Below are 22,016 nucleotides of genomic sequence, written 5' to 3' on the forward strand. Positions count from 1 at the left end.
GGTAGTAGTTTTCATTGCCTTGATAGAATGTTTCATAGTAACACTTAAAAGATCTTTTTCTGTCAAAATTATGTATGTTATTGATAAATATAATCCCTTTGCCTTCTCTTTAAAGTCTGAATGTTACTCATTATTCAAACATTTTATCTATGATTCTGTCTGTTTAGACAGGAGTTCACCATTATCCCATGCTGGCTCTGAACTTGTGATATTCCCATCTAAGTTTCCTCAATGATAGAGTCACTGGCACACAACACCTTCCCCAGCCTTCTTTTAGCACGTTCTTATCATCCACCTTGAAACCTTAGTGCAAAGATGGAAATATATACATGTGCTTAAATATATTAATGTAAGTTGATAAATATCTACTTAGCAAATATTTACGACAGAAAGGCAAATTATACGTGCCTGTATGACAGTTATTATGCTACTTAACAAAAAATAAGCAACTCATTTTAATTCTAAAATAACTACAGGCAGAAAATACATAACTTAAGCAACTTTCTCTGTCTACACAGGTAGGAGGCAGCAGAACTAAATGAAAACACAAGCTCAGCAGTTTCAAGCTCAGTCATCTATGCTGCTGTATTATGCCAAGCTTCCATTTAAGATAATGCAAGACTTTAAAGTTGTGCTGAAAGCATACAAAAACCTTCTGCAAAGTAGACACAGTAAGTTGAACAGTGCCTACCAAAATTTAATAGGACCTTAGCATTGGGTTTTATCTGGAAATATCAACTTTGCAACTGTAGTACATAATATAATGCAATAATGAATTAAGGGAAACTCTTAATCCAGTAGTTGAAGCCCTAGTTGAAGATGAAAGCAGGCACTGAGGTGATTAGCAACAAGCCAAAAAGAATCAGACAGTTGAGAAATGCTAAAATGACAGAGAGGTAATAAGCAATTCTTCTCTAAAACCAGCAGAAGAAAGATGGTCCTGAGATCACGTTGATTTTGGCCTTCTAGCCTTCAGAACTGTGAGAGAATAATTTCCATGGTTTTAAAAGAGCCACTTTGAACTACTTCATTACAGTAGGCATTGGCTTTAAATTGTCAAAGAAACAAACAACAAGAGATTAAAATACACAATCTCAGTTTTTCACAATAATAGACATCAAATAATGAAGTATAGAGTAATATGAGGTAGGAAACAAAGGAAAAAACCATGCAACTGCCTAGAAAGTTGTCTGGGGAGTTTCTACATCACCACACCAGAAAGCAGTCAGGCAAAACCCAACCAATCTCTAAGCAAAGCTGATGGACTGAAGGGTATGATGGAAGCCAAGAGTTCACAGAGAAAAGCATTGGGAATCAAACCTGTGTTCACTAGAAAGGCAGCCAGTGTTCCATTAAGCCAACTCTCTAGCCCTAAAAGGGTAAATTTTCCAGCATCAACAGAGTACAGGGAAACGTTTTCCCTAGAATTCCAAACCCCATTAAAATATTTTAAAAGATGGAAAAAGATATTTCCAAATGTCAAAAGATTAAACAAAAATAAAAACATCTTTACCAGTGAACCTTGACTTATAAAGAATATTAAAGGAAATCCCTTAGACAAAAATTAAGAGCAGACAGGAATATATGTCTACAAATTAATAAAATCAATGGAAATGATCACTATACATATCAATGTTTAAACTAATTTCTATATTACAAAATGTCAAAATTAAATATAGGATTTATAATGTAACAGATTTTACAGTTGAAAGGAGAGAAAAATGTTTTCTGTTTGCTTGCATTTGTGTTCTGAGGCAAAGCCTTGCTAAGGAGCCCAGGATGACCTTAAATCTGCAATCTTCCTGCAGTACCTTCTTAAGGGGTAGGATTGCAAGTACCTGCCACCACATGCAGTCAGAAAAATATAGCTTTATTCACTAAATATAAAATGAGATATCACTTGACAGAAAACTTAATATGAGACAAGTTAATGATGTATACTTGAATACAGACAACTGAAAATCTAAACAATGGTCAATTTCTCATTGGCATTTAAACCCCATGGAATGTAGCAGGCTGCATATTTAAGTGTACATATGACCTTCACTGAGAAAGACTACATTCCAGATCATAAAATAAGACTCAGTCTCAGAGGATTGAAAGCATAAAAAGCATATTTTCTGATGATAGTAAAATTAAATATCAATGATACTAAGATTTCTAGAAAAGCCCTACTTACATGGACAAAATGACTGCTGTATAAATAACCTATGGGTTAAAAACAAAAATAAAATGGAAATTAATTTTAACTAAATAAAATTACAAATGAAAACAAAACAGTTGAAAATATGTGGGTTGCTCACAGAGGGAACATTTGTGTTCTAGAACCAAACAAGTGACCTCAGTTTCCATAGAAAAACAACAAAATAGAGCAAATTAAACCCCAAATATGCTACAGAAATGATCATCTTGTGCTGCAGTCTTTAAATAACTGCATTGAAGGCAACTATTTTAAGTTGATCCTAGTACATTTGATGTCCTACACATGATGTGGGATTCCTCTCTGTATGTTGTGATACTATTGGTTAATAAAGAAGCTTTGGGCCTCTAGATGGGGCAGAATAGAGCTAGGTAGAAAAACTAAACTAAATGCTGGGAGAAAGAAGGCGGAGTTGTGAGAAGCCATGGAGCCGCCAGTTGGAACCTTGCCAGTAGGCCATGAGCCTCGTGGTAAAATATAAAATAATAGAAATAGGTTAACCAAAGATATAAGATATAAGCAATATGCTTAAGTGATTGGTCAAGCAGTAATTTAAATAATATAGTTTCTGTGTGGTTATTTCGAGTCTGAGTGGTCAGAAACACACAAGTGGTCTCCACCAACATACACATCTGACTAGAAACATGTACAGTTGTGAATGTAAAATTTACATATTATATAAAATTAACAAATTTTAAAAGCATGTAAAGTTCACCCATGCAAAGTAGTCAAGAGCTGTGGCTCAGCACAATGCACCTGCAGCAGCCATATGTAGCTCAAGGAGAGATTGCCTCAGCCACCTGAGCTAACAGCACAGCAGGCCAGAATACCCTGCTTCCCTCTGACCATGGACCAAGATAAAAAGTCTGAGCTAACTCTGAGGACAAAAAGAAGAAGCCACAACACCTGTATGAGAATGTGAGACTACTCCTACATAAAAACAATATAAGCCTTTTAAAGATTGAGAGCCGTTAGATATTTGTAAGCATGTATTCAATTTCTTATTTTTCAAAATAGTTTTATTTTTTATTGCTCTGTTCTTTGTAAAGCCTTCTAGCTAACCATTGTGTATTATCTGATAGTTGTGTTTCTATAAAGTCTTAGAAGTAAACTGTTGACATTCTACAGAACTACAGCATTTGACATGGGAGCCTAAACATTTCTGAAATGCTATAACGTTTCCCACAGGAAAAGCAGAATGAACTTGAGGTAAACCTGTCTTAAGAGCCATATCTTCTATATTTCATTGCTTAAATTGGGCCTAAAGGGCTTATTGGCACTAACTCCTTGACATCTTTCCCCAGTGTGGGTCCAAATCAGACCAACTAGGATCAGTCTTTCCCTAGCATTGTGGAACAATGGAGAAAGCATCATCAGACGGTTAATCAACAATATCTTTAGAAAGTACTGAGAGAATAGTGTTAGGGAGACCGTCAGAACTGAAATAGTTCCAGTGGGAGTGGAACCCATCATCAAAATCATAATTTTGAGGCCAGCAGATTTATGATAAGACCCTTTCTCAAACCAACAAGATGGAATTGCTTGTGCCAACCTTCCAAAAATAACTAAAAGTGCGAGGTTATGAAAAATGACTCTTACACATGGTTACCTGGCACTAATGAAAACCACTCTAACCTCGGTCCCTAGTTGCATTTGCATATTTGGTTCAGACATGCTTATGTTCCCCTCAAGATTAAGGAGCTAAAACATGAAGTGGGGAAATGTCAGAAGTATGGCAGGAATGATGATGTTCTAAAGAGATAGAAGCAGACTACTGAACAATGAACCCCAAAGAAATGGGAATTTGCTTAGGAATCTGTGCTGAAAGAAGAAAAAGGTCACAGCCAGAGGGGGACCTTATTTCTGATAAAGAGACTTCTTCCACACAGTTCTAACAACTTTTCAGATCACCATACAGGGAGAGACTGAAGCCCAGACAAGGATGAGTGGGATGGACCACACCTTGACCAGGAATGCTTAGATGTGCAAATTTTTGACCCTCTATTTAAATATTGATTTCACTTCAGAATACCGAAGACATACTTGATTGGTTCTCCCTAGCTCTTTGCTCCTCTTCCTCATGTGACCATATTGAATATGTCTCTTTTTTTCTGCTTTATACTTAAAAGAAAGTTATGTAAAAACTTTTCTGTAATCAGAGCACTGTGCTACCAGCAATAACCTACACAAAAGTGATGGACAGAAGAAGACAGGGTGCCAAGCAGACACGCACATCTATGTACAAGTAGTCTTTGAAATAAACAGGTGCATGAATAGCAACACATTCATAAGCAAAACAAAGAGCTGATTCATTCTAATGTATTCAAAATGCATTGCTGACTTAATTGCAAACCCTGAAACGACAGCACTTCTAGAACAAAACATAGCAGAAAATCATTGTACACTCCAGTTAGGTACAATGTTTAGATACAATGTCAAAAAACATGATCCATAAAAGGACTAAACAAATTATAACTCACAAAAATTAGAAATTCTGATCTTTAAAAGACATAATTTAGTGAGTAAAAAGATATAACCACAGACTTAAAGTCTTTGTAAATCATGTATTTTGTAAAGGCTTGTATAAAACAGATCATACAAGCACACACACACACACACATAATACATATACATATACACATATGCATAGAGAACAATCCCACTAAGGAATAATAAAAGACATGAAGGGATATTTCAACAAAAGATATAGATATCAATATATGAAGAGTCTCTTGACCTAGCTAGTGGGCAGGTAAATTAAAATCAAAACTATAATACATTATGAATTAACTAAAATTAATAAGATTGATCATGTCAGTCTTTTTTTTTTCTTCCTTCTTTCCTTCCCCCCTCTCTTTTTTCTCTGTGTTTATGTTTACTTTTGAACACAGGTGTAGCCCTGGTCATCCTGGAATTTGCTCTGTAGACTAGGCTGGCTTCAACTCAAGAGATCTGCCTGTCCTTGCTGCCGGCTCCCAAGTTCTAGGATTAAAACAGCGTGCCACCACTACCCAGCTCTTACCAGTCTTTTTCAATAAAGTGATTTCAGACTTTTACACATAAATGGTTGGAGCATTGGATAGGAGGACTGCAGGGGGATCATTTCTTTATAATGCTAGTCTTCTATGAAGCTAAGTTTTGCTCACTATGCCATCTCTAGGGATATAAACAGAGGACATGATGATATCTACCTGAACAAGGCCTTACAGATGAATACTAAAAGGATCATAGCAATTTGCCAAAACTGGAAATATTTCAAATGACCATAAACAAGAGAATACAGAGAATTACAACGAGTGACTAAAAGGAAACATTCTTGATAAATCTAACAACATGGACATGTCCTTATTCTGATCAAACAAGAAACTGTGTAATCCCATTTATATCTATAGATTACTAAAGAATAAAGGGAAAGAAAAAAATGAAGGACAAACATAAACATATAAGAAAGCTATGGGAATGATAGACATGTCTACTTTGAATATGGTCTCAGTCCTGTAACTATTTGCATACATTGATATTTACTAAATTGTGTATGGTAATAGTATACAGTTTACTACCTATTAATCATCTTTCAATAAATCTGTTTAATCAGAACATAAAACATTTGCTTAAAGAAAGTATTTTGGTTAGGAATACTTTTGGTTAGAGTTCATTATTTTACATGTTAAAAAAAATCAGCTTAGTGTTTTAAAATTCTAACAAGACAATTATTTTTAGAGATCTAATGTATCGTGACTGACATGCTAACCCAGGTAAAGTTACTATGTTCTAGTCTCTTCAAACATTTGACATTGACAAGGTGGCTTTTTCTACAACAGTCGGAACTTAACCACTCAACTTCAAATCTTTAAAACAGGCCTGAGGAGACATGGTTCATTAGTAAGGTACCTGCCTAACAGTGCAGACCTTGGTTTGGTACCTAGCACTGCCAAACCAAATAAAACACAATAAAACTTGAAAAATTTAGTATAGTTAGAAAAGTTAAGAACTATCAGGGAATAAAAATTTATTCATGTGCTAACATTTTCATGTACAAAGTTCATCAAATAAGCAATGAAATAAACCTGACTATAAGCCAGGATTTGAATACTCACTTAAAGGATCCATATCATTCTAACTAAACCTTAAGACTTTACATCTTAATTGACAGCAAAACTATAAAATATTAAAGTCTCTTATTACTCAACAAACCCTTAGAAACAGGGTTTATTCTTTATTAAATGAAAAATATTTTAAAATTTTATACCAGTTTTCTAGTGTCAGATCTCAGGAAGTGTTCAGGAGCTCATACCTCTCAATAGCTGTTCTTGTTTTACCACAAGTCCCTGGTACTTTTTAAAGGTTTTATCATAATCCTTTCTCAATGTTTGATTTTCAAGGTCTTCGTCAAGTAAAACTCAAGTTAAGGATCACAAGCAGGAAGTGAAGAAAACTTAATGAGAACAGTGCTATTATGTTTTATCTGCAAATTATTATTTATTAAGACAGGGTTTCATTGTGTCACTTTAAAAGACCTGGAACTTACTATGTAGACTAAGCTGGCTTCAAACAAATAGAGATCCACCTACCTCTGCCTTTGGAAGATGGTATTAAAGACACGTGCTATCAAGCCTGACTACAACTTTATTTCCCATCCAACAATTCAACTAGAATCTTAACTGCAGAACTATGCATAATAGGACATATTAGCCAAAGGCCCCATAATTTCCTTGAAGTCCTACAATGATGAATTGTTTGAACTCCACCAAATACTTGGATTCTCAGTAATACAAGCAAATATCTTATGAAAGTTGCCAAGTCTATAACTTCCAGCAGACTATAAATGGGTCCGTTAAAAATACGACTTACTTTTAGAGAAATTGATGTAGTTGCTAAGAATAAAAGACTCTACTTAGGCAGACACCTAAAATATTCAAATATGTAGATTAAATCTGAAGCCTTTTAGCAACTTGCTCAGGATAGAGACTTGAAGAGAAAGAAGCCAGGTAATGGTGGCACATGCATTTAATCCCAGGAGTCGATGCAGAAGCAGACAGATCTCTGTGAGTTTAAGGCCAGCCTGGTCTACAGATAGAGTTCCAGGATGGCCAGGCTTATACAAAGATATCTGATCTCAAAATACCAAAAAAAAAGAGTGGGGAGGGGGAGTAGAGAGGAAGAGGGAGAGAGATTGTTTTAAAGAATAAGGCCCATGAGTTTCACAAAGGAGATTTAATAAATGCACCACACTCTGACCAGACAGGACTGGGTAATAGCCTTAGGTCATGGGAAATTGAGTCAGGGTACTGGGCAATAGCTCCTAGCCATAAAGAATGGCTTAGTCCCAGCCTGACCTTAGCTCTACCTACACAAACAATATGCCCAGCTATGGAAAACAACCCACTCTGATCCCATTCAAACCACAAAAAATAACCTTAACTTCTGATTAGCTATCTATGTGTGTGTATATATGTATACCTATTCCCCAGCCCCTCTAAAAGCACTCAGCTTTCATCCTGTGCAAAAGCTGGGGCCCCTTTCTATTCCAATAAAGTAGCCTTAGCCTGTTATGATTAAGTCTATCTGCCTCCTGCCTCATTTATTTCTTATAGGAATGATGCTTTCATTTCCAATAAATACAAATAAATATTGTATTCAAACAATGCCATTGCCTGCAACTCACTGATATGTGAAACTTCACGTTAAGACACATATAAACAGTTAGGGACCTTTGAGTTAGAATTAAATTGTAAAGACACTATAGTAAGTATTTTCAAATGAGATTACAGCATCCTTATACTATACTCAGTATGAAAGACCAATTAAGAGATAGAAATTATCAGAATGTAGACTGTAGCTCAAAGAGCAAAGGAACACTAAAGTAAATGGAATTCCAACCCCATAATGCCTTATAAGCCAATGGGCAATGACACTGTTAACGAAAAGTGTGTGAAAGCATTTGTTAAGAAACCTAAAAAACAATTCCTAGACCATAAAATACATTAAACCAGAATATCCAAGGTTCTTTTCATAGGTTCTATCATTCTATAGATCTCTCAAATCTGCACTAATATTTTTTCACTAGAAAAACTGAACTTCATAGAAAAGTAGAATTGCAGTTTCCTGGAAAAATTAGGTTCATTGAGAAATTTAATCCATCCCATCAAAGTTACTTGGAAGTCTACTGCAGCAGTGGGAAGCCATGCTTCACCAGACACACGGGTCATGGTGATACAATAGTGCTGTCATTCAGAGATGCTCAGTCACTGATCCAGCACTGCTGCTGGCTTCACTCTTCCCTCACACGAGTCAAATGTGCACAGACAACACGTCTGTCAGCCTGTGACTACTCTGACAATTCCAATCTCTCTTTACTTCTGACACATTTTTACATAATTTTCAAATAATGTGACTGGAAATAAAAGCGGAAAGAACACCCCCACCCCGCCACATCTGTCAAAAGCATCTAAGCATAGGCAGCAGGTCAAAACGGCACCTAAAGGATATCAGCTTTCTTCTTCTTAGAAAGTTCTTCTTGCCAAAGCTCATGTCTTTTTAACTCATGATCAATGATATTCATACACAGGGCTCCAATTTTATAATGAGTGATGAGTCCATGAAAATGAGAAAAGCTTCAAAGGAGAGATTTAAAAAGAATACATCCAGTTCAAATAGGACATTTGGTTTTGGCCCAAACTGAAATAAACTATACAAAACATAGGTCTGACACACATTTCAATGAATGAATATACTACAATAATTTTGAAATTATGAGATTATCTTAAATATGTATTAGCATGCTATCCCCATTTTAAATATAATTATTAAGCAAGTTTTCACTCTTAATCACAATAACAAGTACTAAGACAGTCTCAGAATATGTTTTTGAATATTATCGAACAAACTAATGTTATGACAAGGTTTTATTTGTTGTATAAAATTAATGAGAGAGAATAAACTAGTAACATATTAGCAATAAGGTTATATATATATATTTGCTAAATAATTAACTTATTTAATTATTTATTCAAGAAAATTTCTTTGCCAATGTTGGTTTATTATTAAAATCCAATTGGCTAGAAAATTTTCATAAAATCTCAATAATACCTTTATTAAGAATATATATATAAATAGAATATATTCAACTATTAAAAGAATAAAATTTCATAATTTATTAGACACAATGGAACTAGAGGACATTATGTTAAAATAAGTCAAACAAAAAAGAAACTGTCATATGTCCTTGTTCAGATACCTGGAAGAGTTGACTTCATATAAAGAGAGTAGACTAGAGACTTCTAGAGATAAGGAAGGGTTAAAATTAGGGAGAATAAAGGGGAGTTGGATCACCAAAACAACACACAATCACAAGGAGGAATAAGTTCTGGTTGTACAGCACAGTAGGGTGACTACAGTTCAAAACAATTTATAGTATATTTTAGAAAGAACTGCAAAAGAGGAGTTCAAACATGCACAACTCAAATAAATGATAAGTGTTCACAAAGTTGGAAATACCAACCACCCTGATTTGATCATTTATATATTGTCACATGTAATCAAACTATCAATCTGTGCCCCTAAGTATGTACTAAATTGGTAAAAAATGAGATACAGAAGTATGTGTAGTATAAATATGCTTTTATTTGTATGTTTATAAGTATATCTAAGTACAAGAGTACTTACTCTGTACCAGGCTTTTAACCTATGTGTCTTAATCATTTAATTTAAAAAACTACCAGAAAAGAATGTGGCTATTACAATGAAAACTTTACACAGGAATCACGGCCCAAGAGTACACGGTGAGTAAACGGTGGACATTGCATTCAGACTGAGATACTTTTTCTCCAGAATTGTAATCACACTCCAAACTATTATGCCAAATTGGTGTATATGAACATGTGTGTGCATGTGTGCATGTATGTGCCTGTGTGCATGTGTGCAGGTATAGGGAGGTGTAGACATAATGAAAGAATAACAGAGTAAAAAGCCAGCAGTAAGAAGCAGAGCATGGGCAAATACACGAAGCCTGAGAGAACCAATGGGCTGCACACTGGCACAGACAGGCAGCAGTAGAGATCAGTTAGTCCTTTTAGAATCTTTATACTTACCTAGAGAAACAAAAGAAGATATAAATGATGTTTGTAGCTAACTCAACACTTTGTTTCCAGTCTTCTCTCAGGACTCTTGCTAGCGCACCAAGGGCAGTTTCTACAGAAAGGAGACATACGGATATGATCATTTACCTCAGCTTTGATATAAAGAGAGGTTGGTTTTAAATGTCTACTTATGAATAAGTAATAAAGCCAAGATGGAACTGGGACAAAGAAGTAGGATGTTTCTTTCCAATACAGAAAGCTAATTTAGAAGTATAATAAAACTTTCATTCAAAATTCCTGACATACAAGTGTGTGCAGTAAAGAAATTGAATGTGACTTAGATAAATGTGACAGTAGATCATCAAAGGCTGTCTGCTTCCTGACTTTCTGCTTGGAATCATACGACTGTGCTACCTTTGTTTCTCTCTCTCTCTCTCTCTCTCTCTCTCTCTCTCTCTCTCTCTCTCTCTCTCCTTTCCTTCCTTCTTTATTTTTAATTTTTTTTTTGAGACAGGGTTTCTCTATGTAGCCCTGGCTGTCCTGGAACTTAATGTGTAGACCAGGCTGACCTCAAACTCACAGAGATCCACCTTCTTCTGCCTCCCAAGTGCTGGGATTAAAGGCGTGAGCCACCACTGCCTGGTTTCTGTTTTCTTTTTTAACATCTGATTTACTCTATTAGGACAAAGACTAGAATATACCTAGAATATAAATGAGCAGTTTAGCCAGCTTAGCTTGTAAGCTAAGGTTAAAAAAATAAAACTTATGTGAAGAAAAGTAACATTTACATATATTACATACCAACAGACATAAATAACAAAATAGAAGTTTCAGACAATAACTTCTTGGAAGTATGTAAGTATTTCTGCTAGAATAAATAACTGATTAATGAATATTTGGAGATATTAAGGAAATATGAGGTTGGTTTTAAATGAGTTATTGTAAGACTATTTTTTGCATAAGTATGTATCTGTGGTACCTGTGTGTTTACACATGTGTGAGCACACATACATTTAAAGGCTAGAGGCTGACAGTAGAAATCTTCCTCAATTGTTTGCCACCTTTCCTTGAGGCATAGTCTCTCAGCTGACTCCAGAGCTTTGCAGATGTCTATTCTGGCTAGCTAACTTGCTGTGGGAATCATATATCAGCATTAGGATTATAAATGGAATGCCATTCCCACAAACAATTCATGTGGGGCTGAGAACACACGGGTCCTCACACCTGCATGGAAACCACTTTTTTCACTGAGCTATCTCCCAGTATTCCCACCCAATTTAAAAAAAATGTTAAAATATCTGTTAATGCTGTAGGAAGTCTTACAGCCAGTGGTTACCCACCCACTGGGGTGTGGCCTCTTATACTATATAAGTGGATGTAGAGCATGTGTCTGCTCTCTTTTTGGTTGCTGGATTCGGTTTCTGTTTTCCGTTCAAGCAGAAGATTCTGATTTGTGAGTTTACCTCTAAATAAATAACCATCTATTTCTCAATTCTGATCTAGTGTGGGATTTTTTTTAAAGTGTCCTTCCACATGTTAACACATAGAAATTATAATTCCACTGCAATTAATAAAAATTCAGGATCTTTTGTTTATTATACTTATTATAGATATATAAAATGTTCTGGTTATTAAGATTATAAAATAAGAATTGGCTATATTAGTATTAATCAATTTAGTAATGAATTTTTTAGCAAATTAAAAAAATCTACCAATAGATTTTCACAATCACAGTAAATCACTGGACTAATGCAAGCTTTGGTCGAAGTTATTGAAAAATCACACAAGCAGATGGGCAGTACACACTCAACTGTTCAAAAGTTCGATTTAGTAGGAAATCTGGCTTCACTTTTTCTATCTACCAAATCCTAAAAGCTTGTAATTAATACAAGGCAGAGGAAAGAGTGTTTCTCAAGTGTCCACAGCAGACTGTTGTAAAAGGTCATGAGTTTGAACATAATTTCAGTACAAGACCAGCAAAGTGAATTCTGAAGAAAAAAGAAAGTCAAATTGGATCATTTATCTTATAAGTAAATTAAACTGCACACTAGAAAGTGAAGTCAGAAGATCAAAAGTTAAAGGCTAGCCTTAGCCACATGTGCATTCAAGACAAGCCTGTGCTACACGAGACCCTGTCTTGAGACAAAAATCCACCTCCTACTCCCAACTCCTGCTCAACAACAACAACAACAACAAAAAAACCAAAACCAAAACCAAACAAACAAAAAAAAAGGAAACAAGAAAAATTAAGTCCACCCAAACTAAAGAGACTTGATAAATAAACACAGCCTGGGAAACCAGCTCTAGTGACAGCCTGTCCTTAACATGTAAAAGGTCTTGAGTTCAGTTTCACACACCACAAATAAAACTACAGAACAATAACCAACAGTATTATATTGGTATGGCCCTTATCTGTTGTGGAGCAATCTTTTTGTACACTGTGAAGATGTGTTGTTCTCATTGGTTTAATAAAGAGCTAAATGACAATTACTAGGCAGGAAGAAGGCAGGACTTGCAGACAGGGAGAGCGCACTGGGATGAAGAAGGGCAACTCATCGCAAGATGAACAAGCCATGTTGAAAAAAGGTACTGAGCCATGTGGCAGATCATAGATAAGAAATATGAGTTAATTTAAGTTGTAAGAGCTAGTTAATAACAAGGTTAAACTATTGATCAAGCATTTATAATTAATAATAAGTCTCTGTGTGGTTGTTTGGGAGGTGGCTGGCAGGACAGAAAATTCCACCAATACTCATCAACCAGACCAATGGAACAGAAAGAAGATATAGCACACCCATTGCCATGTGTGAAGTGTACTGGTGAGGTCTCTGGAAGAAACAGCATCTGTTCCATGAAGAAATAGCAGGCACACAGGAACAATAACAAAAGGAATGTGGATAACTGGGTCAGGTCATGTTCTGATCACTAACTACATGGGAATGGAGGATTACAAAACATAAAGAAACCTTAGTTTATATCTCTATACCATTATTTTATCAAAAATGAATTCTTGGGCAAGTAACTTGTAGGACAGCAGACTAAAAACCTCAAACAATTCACTCTTCCATATAAGAATAAGCAAACTGGTAAAACCTTTTCAAAACTGCTATTTGCCATATTGCTATCTAAGTTACATATTGCACATGCCACTAACCTGCTGGGAGACTGAGGCAGGAAGACGTGAATTTGAAGTTAGCCTGAGCTATACAATGAAACACTTTCTCACTTTTATTTAAAATGGAGAATTACCTTTAGAATTTACTGAAGAAAAACAGTTAAACTTTGATAAGAACAGAGAGCCCTGTGACAACTGAATTTATCTTAATCCTTTTTTGCCTTGTCTCATTGTGCTGGACTGGCAGGAGCTGAGGAGAGCAGAGTCTGAAGCTTCCCTCATACCCCACACCAGAAGAAGCTTGTGAAAAGCTGGGTTTATGGAGTGCAGTGAATGTTCAGTTGTCATCTGTTTGACTTGGAGTTTGCTGTGCCTAAACAGCCTTATGCTTAGGGTATTTGGAGAAAAGCACTGTGGCAGCATCACAATGCCCAAGACAGGCTTAACAGTTTGTTAGCAGGATTAACAAAAGGTTATTGACAGTTTTTAAACAAAAGCTAAAATCAGGTATTTTCAGGAGCTCTAAGGGGGTCAGATGTACTTTTGTTAAATCTAGAAAGCCACACACAGACAGGTACACAGTTGTAGGCCTGCCACAGAAAGATCCAGAAAGACCCCAATCTATCAGTTCTGGGTGAATTTGAAACTAAGAAGAAAGCAGAGTCTTAAATGTGAAGTGCTTCAACACTTAGGACACATCCTCACATACATAGAGGTCTTCAGTAAAGGTGGGAGATATTATCATCAGGCAATTAAGGAAATTGTAGCCCAGTCATTGCCCAATAAGCTAACTGAGTAGAAACTGCACTGCCTCTAAAAGAATACCAAGTTTGTAGAATTAATCCACAAAATTCAGCAAACACACAAATGGCATTAATAAAAAAGCCATGGGGTAGCAGGATTGATTTCCAAAGTTACCATATATTGTTTCAACAAAACCAACTCACCAGAGAAAGAAATAGAACCATGTGACCCATACTCAGGTAATAAAGTTATCAATAGATTGTTCATGAAAAAGCGGATATTGAGTTTATTATAAGACAAAGAGTTTAAATCAGCTATCATTACATTCAGAAAAAGGAGGGACTGGAGAGAGGCTGGCAGTAAGAGTACTTGCTGTGCAATGAGGACCAGAGCTCAGACTTCCCCAGCCAGTCACCATGCTTCTAACACCAAGGAGGTGAAAACAGGAGCACCCCTGAGGTTTGCTGGAATCTAGCCCAGTTGTGAAAACCTGTGTCGCAGATTTAGGTAGAGACTTTGTCTCAAAGAATAGGAAGAAAGATAGAGGCATATACCCGATGCCCTCTTCTGGTCTCCAAATATACACGTACACAGGTACACACATTCAAATGCACAGACAGAAATACAGAATTAAATAACATCTAAAAATTAAAGTGAACCATTTCTATAGATTTAAAGGCACGTACATGAGTGAACAGGGATGACATTTACCAATAAGACCACAAATTATATATATAAAAAAGGGAAAAATAAGAATTATGTATTTGAAAAGTACAAAAGCTAAAGTTAAAATTAACTGGGAATCTAAGCAAAAGATGTGACATAGAAAAAGTTAATATAAGCATTTTACATTAGTCAGTCTGAAGAAAAAAAGAGGAAGTCAAAATGAACAGGCCCTCAAAGATGTCTGGAGGAGAACAAAGCACAGGAACACACGTGATGCAGGTCCCAGAAGCATATACAGGTTCAAACTGAACATTTGATGAGAAAATAGCTAAAACTTTCCTGTTTGCTGAAGACCAAATAGGTAAACACACCAAATATACCACACTGAATGATATCAACACTTAAACATGTCATGGTCGCGGTCAGGTTTGCAAAAACAAAGGCTAAGAGGACCAAAGCATGAAGAGAAAAGCAACGCTGTGCCTATATAAAGTCATCAATAAGAGGGTAAACAGGTTTACCTCAAAAATCATGGAGATATGCAGAGAGGAATGGCACATGAAAGTGCAAGAGAATTTCTGTCCCCTGTTGGGGGCACAAAGTTCCTTGTGTCCACAGAGTACCGCGGAACCAGTGATGCTAAACATGCAGGGTTTCTCCTCAAAGGAGATATTACCTGTTCTTCACCCGGAAGGCTGGGAGTGAGTATGGTTAATGATAAGGTGACCTTTCTGCTTTTTGAGAGGCAGACCTCATGCCAAATGTTTATCAGACTCTTCCCTCCCTAGGTCTTTAGCTCCTAGTTATTAGAAACCTCCTTAAGGGAGATGTCACATGATAACTATGTTATCATGATAACTATGATAACTATATTATCTCGGTCAGGGACTACACTAAATTCTAGACCTTGTAGTTACAGAAATCATTCTTATGGTCACATGTACTTTGTAAAGGAGTATGTAGTCATACCTTAAGCTTTATTGTGCACCTGGAATGGGAATAACTGTTGCCTGGAAATTTTTACCCAAACTGTATTGTGTTTCAAATATGAACCTCCTGGCATTAGACTTCCCAGGTTTGATCCAGGTTGATGAAGACAATCTGAACTGCGTTTTCATTTTCCCATTTTCGCAGGTCACTGTCTGAACTGACACCGTACAGGGGCCCTCAGCCACCTGCCTGTAACTCCAGAGCTCTGAAGGTCGATCATTGGAGCAAGCTAACTAGCTAGACCAGCCATATCCTCATGCTCTGGGGTCAACTAAGAGACAATAAAGCAGCCAATGATTGAGTAAGACTCTTGATATCAGCACTGGGCTTCTACACACTCATATGAGAATGTATACTTCTATAAACAAGTATACTCATACACTTGTGAACATGCATACAGATATGTATATATCCCACATAAACATATGCAAGAAATAAATCAGTATCATTACAGTACAAAGGAGTGAGGAGGGAAAAGAGCAAAAGTATATATTGGAACAAATTTCTGTATACTGTTAAAATTAAGCTGGTTGTAATTTGAACAAAATTGTTTGAAACTGTCAATTGTAATGTCGGGAAATCACTAAGATAAGAACTCAGGTAAACATAATAATAGAAAATTAGCTTAAAATGATAGACTAGAAAACATTTAGTATAGAAGGAAACAACAGCAGAAGAAAACAGGAATAGAAGAGTAAAAAGGGTTAAGAATCATAACATTTTTCATAATTTACAAATATATAAATATGTTAAAAGTTTCATAATTCATAGCAAATATAAAATAACAAAACCTACCTTATGAGTATTACATCAATGTCAAACAGTCTAAAGACACCAATAAACAGAAATGGAAAAAGAACATATGGTGATCTAGTCATATTTCAACAAACTCTTGAGATTCAAAACCATAAGTAGTTTGATAATAAAAGAGTGGATACATAGACCTACCATGAAAAGAGAGGAGAGAAAGATAATAGATTGAAAATATTCCTAATATATACAAGAAAAAGAAACTTCAGAATATAAATATTTAAGACATGAAAAACAAGTATATGTGCATTTGCATACATAAACTATTTAAGATCTGAGTACAAACTTTGAGGGTAGGTTTGCTTTACATAAATTTTCCATTTTCAATATTTAGGAAAACAAATTACCATTTAATAGTAGTTCTTCCAGGTTATCAGGATTTCGAGCCAGCTGTAGGATCAAGGCAGAACCCCGAACCTTATCTGGAATATCTTCATACAACAGCTCAATGTACTCATCCATGTCATTAATGTTGGCCACTTCGTCAATCTGAAACATAGCAGGAAGCACTCAGCAGCTCTGATAGGCAGAATCGCTGTCAGATCGATGATATTTGTGACCGATACATTACTTACAAACAATTTCCAAAGAATGGATCGTAGCCTCTTTTGTAGATGGAAATTTTAGGTATTTGTGTAGTAGAATGATAATATTAAATTATAAGTAAAATAAAATGGAATATATCTAAAATTTATCTCTTAATGTATTTTAAATGTATTACAAAGTTATTTGCAACTACTATAAAAGATTAAATATTTTAAAACTTATTCCAAAATGTTGAGAATATTTTTGCTACTTATTTTAATAAAATTAAAATCTGTTAAACAGCACTACCAACAATTTTTGTTTTAATCAATTAAGCATTGATCAAATAAGATGCCTTTCTAAGGTATCTCTAAACTGAATATAGCCATAGGCATTACTGAGAGGAGAGGTGATATCTGTAGTGTTTTGTTGAACAGATCAGAATTCACACGGTCTTACCTCCATCCCTTCAAAAGGAGGTGGATCTTTAGGCTTGCTTGATTTCTCTTTTTTTTCTGTAAAAATGATTTTAAAAATCTTAAGAATTATGTTTTAAAGGTTTGGGAGTAATTATTTTCAGTAGTCAAGATTGATACTGCCTAACCTGGGGGTATAAAACTAAATATTTGATTAAATTTTTTTCAGTGCATAAAATATTTCCATGTAAAAATCAGCTATTTGTTCTAATGATGCTATTAAGAAGAACATAAACTACCAAAATCTGTGACAAAATTATACTTCTTTCAAGGGGAATGCATAAATCAATAAGGCAAAGAAAATGGTGTGAGTAATAAAAAAAGGAAGAACATGAAAACTAACGTTAACATAGGAAGAGTAAGAAATAGTAGCTAAATTATAAGCTAAAATAATTAAGAATGAATGATTTTTGTTCAAAAAGTTAAAGGACATGGAATGCAAACTTGTGCAGCCACTGTGGAAATCAGTGTGGCGGTTTCTCAGGGAACTGGGAGTCAACCTCCCTCAGGACCCAGCAATTCCACTCTTGGGAATATACCCAAGAGATGCCCTATCATACTACAAAAGTATTTGTTCAACTATGTTCATAGCTGCACTATTTGTAATAGCCAGAACATGGAAACAACCTAGGTGCCCCTCAATAGAAGAATGGTTAAAGAAGGTGTGGAACATATATACATTAGAGTTTTGCTCAGCGGTAAAGAACAATGACATCTTGAATTTTGCATGCAAATGGATGGAAATAGAAAACGCTTTACTGAGTGAGGTAACCCAGACCCAAAAAGAGGAATATGGTATGTACTCACTCATAAGTGGATTCTAGCCATAGTTAAAGGTCTTTGAGTCTATAATTTGTGATCCTAGAGAAGCTAGATAAGAAGGTGAACCTGAAGAAAATTTATATAGTTATCCTCCTGGATAATAGAACTAGGCAAGATTGCCAAGCAAACTCGGGTGCATAGGGGGTGGGGGGATGTACATAAGGGAAGATGGTTAGGGAGAGGGGAGAGGGCGAGAATTGGGGATGGCTTGGGGGAATGGGAGGGGGGAAGGAGGAAGGATGGTTATGGGAGCAGGGAAGTTTATATCGCAACTAAGAGAGCCATTCTAGGGTTTGCAAGAGACTTGATTCTGGAGGGGTTCCCAGTAAAAATTAAATAAAAATAAATAAATAAAAAGAAAAATAAAAAAAAAGAAAAAGAAAACGCTTTACTGAGTCAGGTAAGCCAGACCCAAAAAGAGGAATAAGGTATGTATTCACTCATAAGTGGATTCTAGCCATAATTAAAGGTCTTTGAGCCTATTATTCGTGATCCTAGAGAAGCTAAATAAGAAGGTGAACCTGAAGAAAATTCAGGTAGTTTTCCTCCTGGAGATTGGAAATAGACAAGAGTTCCAGGTAACCACGGGTGCATGGGGGGTTGGGAGGGTAGTTGGAAGGGGAGAGGGTTAGAGAGAAGGGAGCAGGGGAGGAATGGGGAATGCTCGGGGGACTGGGAGGGGGGGAGGGATGAAGGATAGATATGGGTTCAGGGAAGAAAATATCTGAACTATGGAAATCAGTTTAGGGTTTACTAGAGACTTGACTGTAAATGGTATCCCAGGTCCAAGGGGAGATCCCCAGATTGTTCTCTGGACAGAGGAGAGGGTGCCTGAACTGGCCTTGGCCCATAACCATACTGATGAATATTTTGCTTATCACCATAGATCCTTCATCTGGCAATGGATGGAGATAGGGACGGGGACCCACGTTGGAACACTGGACTTAACTCCCTAGGCCCAAGCGAGAAGCAGAAGGAAGAAGAACGTGAGCAGGGAGGGCAAGATCAGAGGGAACCTTCATCCGGCAATGGATGGTGATGCAGACGGAGACCCACATTGGAGCACCGGACTGAGCCCCCCAAGGTCCAAAGGAGGAGCAGAAGGAGGAAGAACATGAAAAAGAAAATCAGAACCGCAAGGGGAGCGATCACCCACTGATACAAGGGGACTGATCTAATGAGAGTTCACCAAGGCCAGTTGACTGGGACTGAAGGAACGCTTGATCCAACCAGATTCTCTGGAGGAGGCTGGATTCCCTGAATGTGGCTGGCCCGAAGTCTTTCTAAAAAACCATTGACAATGACTCTGGGACTTGTTTCCTCTGCATATTCTGGATTTTTGGAGATCCAGTCTGTTTGGATACTCACCTTCCTGGACCTGGAAGGAGCAGGGAGGAACTTGAACTACCCACAGGGCAGGAAACCCTGACTGCTCTTAGGGATGGAGAGGAAAGAGGAGAGGGAGTGGGGGGAGTGGGAGGGTGTTGGGAAGAGGGGCAAAAATGGAAACTTTTATATTTTAATAAAAAAAAAGAAAAAAAGTTAAAGGACATAAATTAAAAGATGAATATTTGATATTTATATCAATTTAATCTTCATTTATTTCCAAGGAGGCATTCATACGTATTGAACACATTTATTATTCTATTCAGTTAAAAGCACATTTTCATATTCTAAACAGAAACAATGCATTAAATCAATAATAAATTAGAAAAGAAATTAAATTGGAAAAAATCAAAAAACTGTACAATTATCAAATAAATATGGATATAAGAGACTTGGCCATTACAGGGGACAATTTAGAAAAAGGGGATCAGCAAGGGGTTATGAAAGAATGCTGGAAGTAAATATGAACTCTACATTCATGTATCAAACTATCCTAACGAAAACCACAGTTTCAAACAATTAATAATGCTATGAAAAGGAATACTGCTATGCAGCATGATGGAAAATGAGAAGCACGCTGTTGGCAATAAAATGTCAGGACGGCTTATTCTTCCAAAGAGATATAAAAAAATTCAGAATTAAAAAGGAATTAACCATTTCCACTTTCAGGGCATCATCCATTAGAGGTAAGGGCATATCATCAAAAGTTAAATTCTGTGTCAAAAAATAATTTTTTAATTATTTTTTAATTTTAAATAAAATAACAGTAGTTCTGCCTGGCAAAGAAAAAGAAATCACTTAAGTGACGAATCACTGTGCCATAGTTTACTACAGTCCTCCTGTCATCTCCTTAGCACAGTAAAACATTATAAAAATCTTGATCATTTAGACAAGTATAGTTTTAATATGCAGTAAAACATATTATATACCTTCAACTACTAATGTGCAGAAAGAGACTAATACTGACTTGAATTATTTTATCCATATATCATGAACACTTTTCACAGTTCTTTTTTCATACTATATATTCTAACCACTAACATTCAATAATCCATTGGGAGAACTTTTTTATTTGAAAATATCTTCTACATTTCCTGAGTTCTAAAACATTAACAGTACAGTTCTTTCATGAATGAGTTGAGAACAGGAAAATAACAACAATAAAGACAATGATAAAAGAAATATGATACTTTTAAAAAAAATTTATGAGAGTAATATCCCAGGGTTATCTAAAGCATTTGATATCTCTCATATGTATATTAAAACTTGAAATAAATAATTCACTAAAGTTATAAATTATGTATAAATAGGAAATTTAGAAAAAAATAAGTCTAATTAGAAAAGAGAAGATCTCTGCCTTCAATGTGCCTTTTATTAGTCTACTACCATGATGACAGACTTATCTCCTTATTTCAGCATATGTGTGCATGTGCACTGACAGTGAAACAGAGTCTGACCACTGCATGTAGAAGCATAAAACCTTTAATTCAAGAAACAAACACATCTGGTTATCCTAGCACTGGTAAGAACTCACAACCAAAATGAATACAGTTTTCATAACTAGATTTGTTTGTTTGCTTGCTTGCTTTGATTTTTCGAGACAGGGTTTCTCTGTAGCTTTTGAGCCTGTCCTGGAATTCACTCTATAAACCAGGCTGATCTTGAACTCAGAGAGATCTGCCAGCCTCTGCCTCCCGAGTTCTGGGACTAAAGATGCATCATTGCTCAGCTATAACTATGTATTTTTATACTATACTATATTACACATCTATTTACAAAGTAAACATAATATTTGTGAAGGCCACAATCACACCTTTGGTGTTAAATTTAAAATCCTACCTCCTTCCACTCACCTTTTCCTGGCAATGAATCACGGCGGTTCTGTAGATAGTACAGCAGCTGCTCTACCTCATTCAGCTTTGAGGGATGAATGAGTTTACATTCTTCAACTACTTTTCGAGCCAGAGAGGTGATATCGGTGTTAGCATTGAGACTCTTCAGACGAATGCTGCAAGTACATCCAAATTCCCAATTCAGATATTATAGAAAGAACACGACAGATTCAAAAATACTATTTTAAGATAATTTATAGATTATACATAGTCTATATCTATATAGCCATTGAATCTTATTAAAATAATAATTTAGATACAATTAGGCTTATATAAATTCAAGGCAATCATTTCCTGTGAGCTGCATAAAAA

General features: G+C 35.9%; 1 protein-coding gene across 3 annotated transcripts in view; it reads right to left on the reverse strand.

Annotated features, from left to right (window-relative positions):
• Kifap3 (kinesin associated protein 3) overlaps positions 1 to 22,016 on the reverse strand; it is a 142,014-nt gene that overhangs the window by 93,858 nt on the left and 26,140 nt on the right. For all 3 annotated transcript variants that reach the window (XM_087906340.1, XM_048421014.3, XM_087906341.1), the window contains exons 3-8: positions 21,666 to 21,820; positions 17,588 to 17,643; positions 16,951 to 17,092; positions 10,291 to 10,390; positions 8,690 to 8,814; positions 6,495 to 6,593 (exon numbers count right to left, since the gene is read on the reverse strand). In XM_087906340.1, the coding sequence (XP_087762466.1) occupies positions 6,495 to 6,593; positions 8,690 to 8,814; positions 10,291 to 10,390; positions 16,951 to 17,092; positions 17,588 to 17,643; positions 21,666 to 21,820 (677 nt within the window). The remainder of the gene's footprint in view (positions 1 to 6,494; positions 6,594 to 8,689; positions 8,815 to 10,290; positions 10,391 to 16,950; positions 17,093 to 17,587; positions 17,644 to 21,665; positions 21,821 to 22,016) is intronic.

This window comes from Myodes glareolus, chromosome 5, assembly GCF_982192425.1.
Source record: "Myodes glareolus chromosome 5, mMyoGla1.1, whole genome shotgun sequence".
NCBI lineage: Eukaryota > Metazoa > Chordata > Mammalia > Rodentia > Cricetidae > Myodes > Myodes glareolus.